The sequence below is a fragment of the Calliopsis andreniformis genome, chromosome 4 (genome assembly GCF_051401765.1).
Source record: "Calliopsis andreniformis isolate RMS-2024a chromosome 4, iyCalAndr_principal, whole genome shotgun sequence".
Taxonomy (NCBI): Eukaryota; Metazoa; Arthropoda; class Insecta; order Hymenoptera; family Andrenidae; genus Calliopsis; species Calliopsis andreniformis.
Window position 1 is genome coordinate 68,371 of NC_135065.1, and position 10,802 is coordinate 79,172.

General features: G+C 36.5%; 1 protein-coding gene across 1 annotated transcript; it reads left to right on the top strand.

The window, feature by feature from the left end:
• The first annotated feature begins 860 nt into the window (after positions 1–860).
• Positions 861–1,583, top strand: LOC143178242 (uncharacterized). The gene has a single exon (XM_076376770.1). The coding sequence runs from the start codon at positions 861–863 to the stop codon at positions 1,581–1,583; it is 723 nt and encodes a 240-aa protein (XP_076232885.1).
• The last annotated feature ends 9,219 nt before the right edge of the window (positions 1,584–10,802 follow it).

Consider the following 10,802-nt stretch of genomic DNA (forward strand, 5'->3'; position numbering starts at 1 on the left):
GAGATAAACCAAGGCAGATGCGGACATAATTTAAAAGATTTTCATTAAAATTTTAATAAATTTCCACAATTTTAATGAAAACCTTTTAAATTGCGTTCTCACCTGCCCTGGTTTGTCTCACGATTAGTTGATCTTATTTGAAATACTCGATACGTATACATATATACATACACATGCGTTCGTTCACACATTCATACATTTTAGTTCTCCCCGAATCGGTACGTTGCGCTGCAAACATGACTTCAGCTTTTAGCATGGGAGCTTGGTCCCCCTGGCTCGGACTAGACTCCTGTCCGGTCAGCATGCCACCAGTTTTCGGGGCGAAAATCCCCTAGCGCATATCCGGCCTTCATCACCTTGGTTGGCATGTGGCGACGTGAAACGCGATCGACGCGCCACCTAGCGTAGTTAGTAGTAAGTAGGCTTAGCTAGTAATAAGTAGAGTTAGTTAAAATCTAAGTCACTAGGATAATATAGTTTTAAGTAGTTAGTAAGCCTTTTTGTAAGGATGCGCCTCGCGAAGCGGCGTGACCTTCCCGCTATTACGCTCAACACAAGTAGTCGCAATAAAAAGTGTTCAGCCTAGGAAAAAGTTTATTACGTTTTCTTCTTCTTCTTCTTCTACCCTCTCTGAGAACGTGTGCGTGTTCCATGTGCAAACTGCTCTCCCAATTAAGGAACGCCACATAATTGGTGCCAAAACCCAGGATCTGTTTTTGAAGAGGAAGCTAAAAAAAATGGACGAGCCCGGAAAAGAAGAGGTACAAGCTAAAGGACTGAAGTCCGAAGTAGACGCCAGCTAGTTTCAGAATGTGAAACTCCCAACGTTTTGGCATGAGGAACCACGCATGTGGTTCACTATGTTAGAGAGGGAATTTGCGGCGTACGGTGTAAAAGCCAACGCTGTTAAATGTTCCACAGTGATCCGAAATCTGGATCAAAGCACAATGAAGCTGATATTGGACGTTATAGAAGCTCCACCAGAAGTGTCCACATATAAGGATATTAAACAAGCCCTAATCGACAAATTAGAAAAAACAGAAGAGGAAAACCTGAGGCAGCTTCTTTCAGTAGTGGAGATGGGTAACAAAAAAACATCAGAACTATTGAGAGAAATGACACAGCTAACAGGAAAAAATGTTAGCGAAAGTGCACTTCGCACTTTGTGGAGACAAAGGCTGCCCGTAAGAATCCAGGAGATCCTGGCAATTTTTGACGACGGCAAGTTGGATAAGCTCGCAAAAGCGGCAGATAAGGTGCTCGAACGCAGAGGAATGGCGCAAATGGCCGCTGTTTCAAACATAGCCCATCTCGAGAAGGATGCTAAGGCCCCTTCAGGTTTTCAGGATGGCGAAGTAGCAGCCTCCTCGAGAAGATTGACTCGGATAGAGGTGCAGTTACAGAAACGAGGCCGGAGTTGCAGTAGACGGCGTTACTTCAACAGGAGAAGATCAAAATCAAATCCCCCGACGAAAAATAGTAATGGATTTTGTTATTTTCATAATAAATTCGGAACTGAATCTTGGAAGTGTAGACAGCCTTGCGCTTGGTCAGGTCCCGACAAACGGAAGCAGGGAAACTGAGGCAGGCGTCTCAAGTAGAGGCGATTGAGGACCGACCAAAGAGGTATCGTCTCACCGTTAAAGATAAGGAATTATTGATAGATTTTTTAATTGATACCAGCGCGGACGTTTCTATAATACCTAAGCCAATGGGGGGTAAAGGCCTGAAAATGGACACATTCAAACTTTTCGCGGCAAACGGACAAGTTATAAATACGTACGGGGAGAAGTTAATTATACTTAATTTAGTATTGCGTCGTGCTTTTCCCTGGCGTTTTATAATCGCAGAAATGTCCAAACCTATTATCGGTGCAGATTTTTTGCATTTCTTCAATCTTTTGGTTGATTTACGAAATAGGAGACTGTTAGATGGTAATACTGAATTATACAGAAATGGTTCAATTTCAAAAGTTAATATCCCTTCTATCTCGACAATAGATCAAAATAGTAAATTTAAAACCCTTTTAAAGGAATACATAGATATAACAAAACCAAGTACAAAAAGAAACCTAAAACATAACGTGTACCATTATATAGAAACTACAGACCCTCCAATAGCTGAAAAAGTCAGACGTCTGTTACCGAAAAAGTTGAAGGTAGCAAAAGCTGAATTCGAACAAATGATGAAAGATAATATTTGTCGTCCTTCTGATAGTCCATGGACCAGTCTGCTACACATGGTCCCAAAAAGAACAGGCGATTGGCGCCCCTGTGGGAATTATAGACGACTAAATGGTATTACTGTACGAGATAAATATCCATTACCACATACACATGATGTGGCACATCAATTTTATGGGTGCAAAGTATTCTCCACAATAGATTTGACAAGAGCATACCATCAAATCCCAGTGGCACCAGAAGATATTAAAAAAACTGCGGTTATTACACCTTTTGGTTTATATGAGTTCACAGTAATGCCATTTGGATTATGTAATGCCGCAAAAACATTTCAAAGACTGATGGATTCAGTATTATGAGGTTTAGACTTTGCTTATTGCTATATTGATGATGTGATAGTTGCGTCTACAGATATGACAACTCACGAAAAACATTTGCGTATGCTGTTTGAAAGACTGAGAAGTAATGGGTTGCAAATTAATGTAGCAAAGTGTGTATTCGCAGCAAATAGTGTGCAATATTTACGATACGAAGTTAGTAAAAAAGGAATCGCTCCAATGGATGAGCGTGTCCAGGCGATAACAGATTTTAAAAACCAAAGACTGTAATGGAGTTAAGGCGTTTTTTAGGGATTATAGGATTTTATCGTCGTTTCCTTCCAGGAGCTGCCAATTGGTTAGCCCCCTTAAATAAATATTTAAAAGACGCTAAAAGGAAAGATAAAAGGCCAGTTGATTGGGACGATGAAGCTGAAGCAGCTTTCACAGAGACAAAGCACAGGATAGCAGAGGCTTCTTTATTGAGCTATCCTAAAGAAAATGCAACGTTAAGGCTGAGCACGGATGCATCTGATATTGCAATTGGTGCTGTTTTAGAGCAAAATAATAATAACACTTGGGAACCACTCGGTTTTTTTCTCAAGGAAATTAGAAGGGGCACAGACGAGATACAGTACCTATGATAGGGAAGTTTTGGCCATTTATAAAAGTTTAAAATTTTTCAGACATTTTGTGGAAGGCAGAAAATTAATCATAAAAACGGATTATAAGCCATTGACTTACGTTTTTAACCAAAGAGCTGATAAAGCTAGTCCAAGACAGGCTAGGCAATTAGATTTTATAGGTCAATTCTCCACAAACTTAGTACACATTGAGGGAGTAGAAAATGTAGCAGACGCTTTTTCTAGAATTCAAAGTGTGTGATTTTCTAGAATTTAAATTTTACCAACTGTGCTATTAGGGCTGCGAATCAGTATTAAAGAAGACATAAAGGCATCCGCTGCAGAAATGGTATATGGTGTTACCCTCAGGTTACCGGGAGAATTTTTTATTAGTGAAGAAACATGTATAAATCCAAGGATATTTTTGGAAAAGCATAGGCAACATATTAGACAGATAAAACCTTATCCAACAGCTCATCACATATCAAATAGCAAAATGTTCATATACAAAACTTTGTACACATGTTCACATGTATTTGTTAGAATAAATGCAGTACAAAAACCTCTTGAAGCGCCGTATGAGTGTCCGTTTGATATTGTTGAACGGATTACCGAACATATATTTCGGATTAATCAAAATGGAAAGATAGTAAATATTTCCATAGAGAGATTAAAACCAGCGTTTCAAGAGAATACAGAAATAGACGCGTCGGCAAAAACACTAAGAACATATACCGGACGCAAAATTACGTTAACAGAATAAGAAAATGTTATATTTTTTTTTTTTTTTGTAATTCGCGAGTTAAAATATGTAACTCACTCAGAGGGGAGTGATGTGGCGACGTGAAACGCGATCGACGCGCCACCTAGCGTAGTTAGTAGTAAGTAGGTTTATCTAGTAATAAGTAGAGTTAGTTAAAATCTAAGTCACTAAGTCACTCACGAAGCGGCGTGACCTTCCCGCTATTAAGCTCGACACAAGTAGTCGCAATAAAAAGTGTTCAGCCTAGGAAAAAGTTTATTACGTTTTCTTATTCCTTATTCTTCTACCCTCTCTGAGAACGTGTGCGTGTTCCATGTGCAAACTGCTCTCGCAATTAAGGAACGCCACAGGCAATGGCACCGCGCCGCTGCGCCATGTGTGGGTGTAACTAGGGAGTTACCGTATACTCCCTACAATTTATATCTTCTTTTTCCCTCCACATTCACATTCTATGAATTCTATTATACCTTTTTTATGTAAAGATTCTGCTAGATTATAATGGTTGGCTCTTATTCTGTTTAGATTGCTAATTGCATTTCTGCTTACATATCTTAGTTTATTAAACCATGGGACTTTTTTGCCTAAGTTGGTTTCACATTCTTCGAAGTATTTAATTCCCTGATATTCTCCTTCTTTTAGCATCCTGTCACTGAATTTTTTCCACGCTGTTTCATTTATATATGCCATTAGATCTTCTATTGTCATTTTTGCTTTCTTCATTTACTAGCTTCCAAGTTTGTTGCTTAGCTTTTATATCTGCTTTTTCGTTCCCCTCTATTCCCTGGTGGGCTGGTATCTATGCCATCTTTATCTTTCCCGCTGCATTCCTCAGTTTTTTTTTAATTTTCTCTATCCATGACTCTTTTGTTTTCTCTATCCCTCTTCTTCCCTTATTTATGTTCTTTAGTGCTCTCAACACACTTTCTGAGTCCGTGAATATAGTTACTTTCCTATCTTTATATCTTTCTTCTATTATTTCTATTGCTCTGTATATAGCTACTGCTACTGGTAAATATTGTAGTTCTCCTGTTTATATTTGTTCCTTCTTCTTGCCATATATGTCCGTCCTTTATAATTATTCCTATTCCGTTTGATACCTCTTTCGGATTTTTAGATCCATCCGTGTATATTTCTAATACATTTCTGTTCTTCTCCCAGTTTTTTCTTATAATTTCCTTGATCAACATGTGTTTGTCCATGTTTATTTCTTTTCCTATCTTTCCTGTATCTGTGTCTATTAATTTTTGTATTTCTTCTTCTTGTATTTCTGCTTCCTCTTCTGTTCTCTCTGTTCCTTCCATTTCCGCGTTTGTATTTCCTTCTTTCTTTTCTATCAAATGCATTATATTCTTCATTTCTTTCCATGCTTTAATTATCTTGTCATTTTTTCCTATTTCTTCTCCCGTTTCAGAGATCATATTTTCCAATTCTCTTATTGCTTCTGTAATTTCTTTTCTTTCTTTCCTTATAATTTTTAGCATATATTTATTTCATAGAAATTCGATTCTTGTGTCTAGGTCCATAATGCTGCTTCTTCCATCATTACACTTGTTGGTGTTGATATTCTATATCCCATGCATCGCTGTTCTTATTGCTGCGTTATGAATTTTTCTGATGTTTTGTTTGTTTTTTTCTTTCGTTGAATAATATATTTGTGCTCCATACTCAATCACTGATCCTATCATTGTCTTATATAGTATAATCATGGTGTTCGGATTAGATCCTTTTTTTTATGTGTCCAATATACCTTAGCATATTTAATCTTCGTTTTCTTGCATTTTTTCTATATGTTTACTATAATCTTGGTTTTTGTCTAGTATTAGTCCTAGAAATCTTGTTTCCGACTTTTCTTCTATCGTTTTTCCTTTTATTTCAATTTTACTTTTTTTCTTTTTTTTACTTCCTCTTTTGTTTCCAAAGTTTACGAGTGTTGTCCTTTCTTCCGCCACTTCCAATTCTAATCCTTTTAGATTTTCTATCATTTGTATTATTGCTATTTCCAAATTTTCTTCATTTTCTTTATTGTTATCTCCACATGTATACATCGTAATATCATTCGCATATTGTAGTATTTTAATCTTACTTTCTACGATTTTGTCTGTTATATCTGCTGTATATATGTTGTAGAATATAGGGCTTAGTATAGCCCCCTGTGGTAGACCTTTTTTTAGTCTTCCTTTTTCTATCTCTCTATTGCTTTTCATACATTTTATGTTTCTGTCTTTAATCCAATTTTTTATAAATCTTGTTATCTTTTCCAGACATTCTTTTTCCTTTAGCTTCTTTATCATTGTCTCATGATTGACATTGTCATATGCTGTTTTTATGTCTATGAATACTGCTAGTGTTTCTTTATTATCTGTTGTACCTACATATCTTGATGTCTGTTGTCATCATTGTTAGGTTATCCAGTGTGGATCTGTTTCTTCTAAATCCGTTTTGCATTTCATTTATTATTTTCTTGTTTTCTGTCCAATCTTTTAGCCTATTGTTCACTATTTTCTCCATAATTTTACCCATGCAGTTTGTTAGTGATATTGGTCTCACCGCTTTTTTGTTCGGTTTGTCAAGGAATATTACTACTGTTTTTTTACATTGTTCAGGTATGTATCCTTTCTCCCATACCCCCTGAAAAATATCTTGAATTATTTCTATGTATTCTACGTTTAGTTTCTTATATATTGTGTAACTTATCCCATCTATACCAGGAGCTGACTTATTGTTCGCTCCTTTTATTGCTTTAACCACTTCTTGTATAGTGATCTTATCGTTCCCATCTTCCTGCATCTCCTCTTGTTCCCATTCTCTCTCATCACTTTCCCTTTCCACCTCTTCATCTTCTGTTGTATCGCTTATCTGTTTTTTCCTTTGTTTTTCTAACAGTTTTTTTATTTCTTGCTCTTCTAGTTTAATTCTTTCCTCATTTGATATTATTTCTGTATTTTTTTCTTCGAAGCCCTTCTGTAATCTTTTTATCTTTTTCCACATATATGTGCCATTTGTTCTGTGATCTATTGAACTTGCAAGCTTCTCCCAAGCTTCTCTCTTTTTCTTCTCTATTATTTCTTTGACTTCTTTTTCTTTCTCTTTAATTTCCTTCCAGTTACATTGGTTTGGTTTCCTTGCGAATTTAATTCTCGCCTTTCTTCTGTTCGTTTTTCCTTTATTGCATTCTTCATCCTACCATGGGTATTGTTTTCCTTTATTATTTGTTCTTTGTATCCTCTCCATCGTTTTCTCTTTTTCATCCTCCTTTCCCCTCTTTTCCTTTCCTTTTCTTCCTGTAATGACATTTTCTATTATTGTTGTTGTGGATAGGTATAAGTGCGTTATTTTTGTTGCGGACAGGTAAGAGTGTGTGGAGTGTGATTGACTCACTCGCATCGTGGTACGGATTATGTTTAGATCAAAGTTGACTAAAAAAACTCGCCAAGGAACACCGTTTCCAAATTATCCGAGAAGGTCTGAATGAGTGAATGCTTCCGCGTCCAATGTGAGTGCGTTGACGTGATCAAAACATTGTAAGATGATTGAATCCGACGAATGTGTAAGATTAAGGGCGAAATTGTATGAGGATGAGAGTATACGCGGCTAGGAAGGTCCAAAAAGAGAGCCATAGCGGGGGGGTCAGGAGTGAAAATTGATGTCCCGACATGTATGCATCTGCGGATGCATTGGCGTCAAACGCGCGGGTTTACCCTAAAAAACGCGCGAATTCTCGCTGACAGAAACACTCGACTACGCAGCAGCGTTTAGTCGTGGTTCAAGCCAAGCGTGCAAAGGTAGACGTGAAAACGTCGACCTTAGGCCGCCATAAGCCTCAAGAGGGAGGCCATCTCCCTGAGTGTGAAGGTTAAAAAGCGTACACGGTGAGATCAAAAATGGTCAATCCGGGGCCGCCAGGCTACAGGAAGAGTCACGAGAATCGCTAATGGGGTTAATTGAAAATATTTATGTTTAATGACAAGTTTGGGTCACGACCGGTAGACCGCTCTGGCTCTCCGGTTACCTGCGAAACAATGGCGCTAAGGAGATATAAACTGTGCGGATCGGTATGAAAGAATCAATTGATCAGTAATAAGCCCTGTGTGTGGACAAATAAAGAGAAGAAAGGGAATTCCTTTACTGTACAATTGTCTTTAAGGTATCTTAGATATCTTACATTTTTTCTCTATGTTATCTATTCCTTTTATATTTTCTTTGATTTTGATACCTTCCTTTATCATTGTTCCAGTCTATTTTTTTTCATTATATATTCTGGTTGTGTATCTTCTTTTAATTGATGATTAGACTACTCCTTTTATCTCCATCTCTATTATTTGGTGATCTGATCCTAGGGTTTCTCCTTTTTCCATTATTTTCGCATCTCTAAATATTTCGAAATTTGTAATTATTAGATCTAGGTTTGATGGGTTATACGAACCTGACCCTGTCCTTGACTGCCTCTTCTATTACTCTTGCGAGTATTATTGCTTCCCTTTCAGTACTATCACAATTCCATAATCTATTTTTTGTATTAAAGTCTCTCATTATTATTTTATTATTATTTTGATTCGTTTTTATTTTTTCCCATTCTCTTTTTCCCAGCTTACTATTAGGTACCTTATACCCTAGTGTTATTTCCGTTTCTTTATTGTTTAAAATTACTTTTATAGTTAATGTCTGTGTTTTGTCTTTTATCCATTCCTCCCTAATTATTTGTTTTATTTCTATTTCCTCTTTTACTATAAAACACAGACCTCCTCCTTTTTTTCTCTCCCCTCTATCTTTCCTAATAATTCTATAATTCTTAATATTTATTTTCTCTTTTTTTCTGAGCCAGGTTTCCGTTATTCCTATAATATCTAATTTATCTATATATTCTTTCAGTTCTGTTATTTTATTTTTTAAGCTCCTCGCGTTCCATATTCCTATAACTATTCTATTTCCTTTGTTTTTTTCCATTTGCTACTCTAATCTTATCCACAACTATTGAATATTTGTTAACAATTGGAAGTTTGTAAATTTAAATTAAGTATATTTATATATCACTACCTTAATCAAGCTACAAATTAAAAATAAGATTAACTTTGAAGTTTATAATTTAAATTTACGTATAAGTATTTATTAACTATATATCCGTGTTCTCTCTCTTTTTTTTTGCAACACCGTCACTTACTGTTTCTGTTTATTTCTCTTCCTTTCTTCTCCTAATCTTTTTGGGGCTTTCTTATCCTGTGCTTCTTTTTGTCTTCTTTTTATTTCTTCTACCTCTTCTCGATTTTCCTCCAGGTATTCTATGTTATATTCGTTGTCTTCTATATCTGATGATAATGGAGCGTATATCATTGTTTCATCTTCGCTGTCGCATATTGTTTTCTTGTCTTGTTTGTCTTCAATTTCTGTTTCTTCTTCTGGAGAAATTGTTTCTTCTTCTTTCTCTTCTTTATATTTACATATTCTATCTTTGTTTTTGTCTGAATATGCTTCTTCTTCTTCTCTCTTATGTCTTTCTGTTTTGTTATATTCTTCTCCTCTTCTCTCAGTCCTGTTTTCCTCTTCCGGTTTCTGTTTCGTTTTCTCTTTTCCATTCCATATCTTCTTCCTTGTTTCTATCCACTTTTTCCTTTCTTTATCTATTATCTTCATTTCATAGATTCTTCCTCCTTCACCTGACTAGTCTTCTTCGTTGTTGTTTTTGTTTTTTGACTTCTCATTTTTTTCTATAATTTTATCTTTTATTTTCTTCAGTAAGTTTCTTTTATCCAGAATGCTTATGATTTCTTCCAGAAGTATATCGTCTTCCCTTTTTTCCATGTCTTTGATCCTTTCCATGTTTTCTCTTGTTATATCTCTTGTTCTTTCCTTTATTTTAGATATTTCTTTATTTTGACTGCCATACATGTCTATTCTTGGAGCTCCTTTTTAGTAGGGTCTGATCTCCTGTTCGTTAGGATAGTCATAGTACTGTGGTATATAATGTAATCTTTTTTCTTCTATTTTTCTTCTATCTCGATTGTTATTTTTGTCATTTTCGTATCTTGTTCCTTTTCTTCTTTCCTCTTGATATATGACTTGATATATGACTTGATATTGATATGTGACATTTTCCATTTGCTTATTTCTCTGCTTGGTTTATATTCTAGTTTCTCTCAATATTCAATGCTCTGTTTTTTCTATAGGCCAGGGTAGTTGTTATTTTCTTCTTATTCCACTTCCTCTTCTGCTGTCTCTTGTCTTTATTCTATTCCCAAGAGCCAATTTATTTTCTTCGCTGCTTGTCTATATGTACAATTTTTCTGTGCCATATATTTCTTTATTTCTCTTTCCTTTTGGAAACATTTGCATTCTCTTGAGGTACTAATATGTTCTCCTTTGCAGTTCTTAAGGTCGCTTCCCATTGCTGTAACGGACTCGTTCGGTCATAAATTGTGCGTGCTCGGCAAATTTTGTTCGAAAAGACGTTCCCATTAGGCGAGCATAGGTGCATGGTCGCTTCGGGTCTGCCGGGCTCGTTTGGTGATTAAGCAGATCACGGTGCAAGCTCGCTGAGTACTTCAGACCCTCCTGCTCGTAGAGGTGACAGTTTCAAGTGGACGGCGAACGCGCTCGCGGCCCGAACTTACAGCAATGGGAAGCGACCTTTACATTTTGGTTTATTTGTACATCTTCCATGGTATATTTCTCCACAAATGAGACACAGTTTACCTTTTGCTTTACAGTCTCTCTGTATATGTCCAAATCTTGATTCCACTTTTGGTCATACATGGCCGTATCCGATCAGCAGTTTCGTTGGTAACGAGCTCCCCTGCATTTTAATCAGTATCGCCTTTCCTTCGTCCCATACTGCCTTTCCGTCCTTTAGCTTCCTCTTCTTTAACCTCTCTAATGTGAAAACTCCCTGGTTGGGTGCTATTTCTTCCCTTAATTCTTTTAT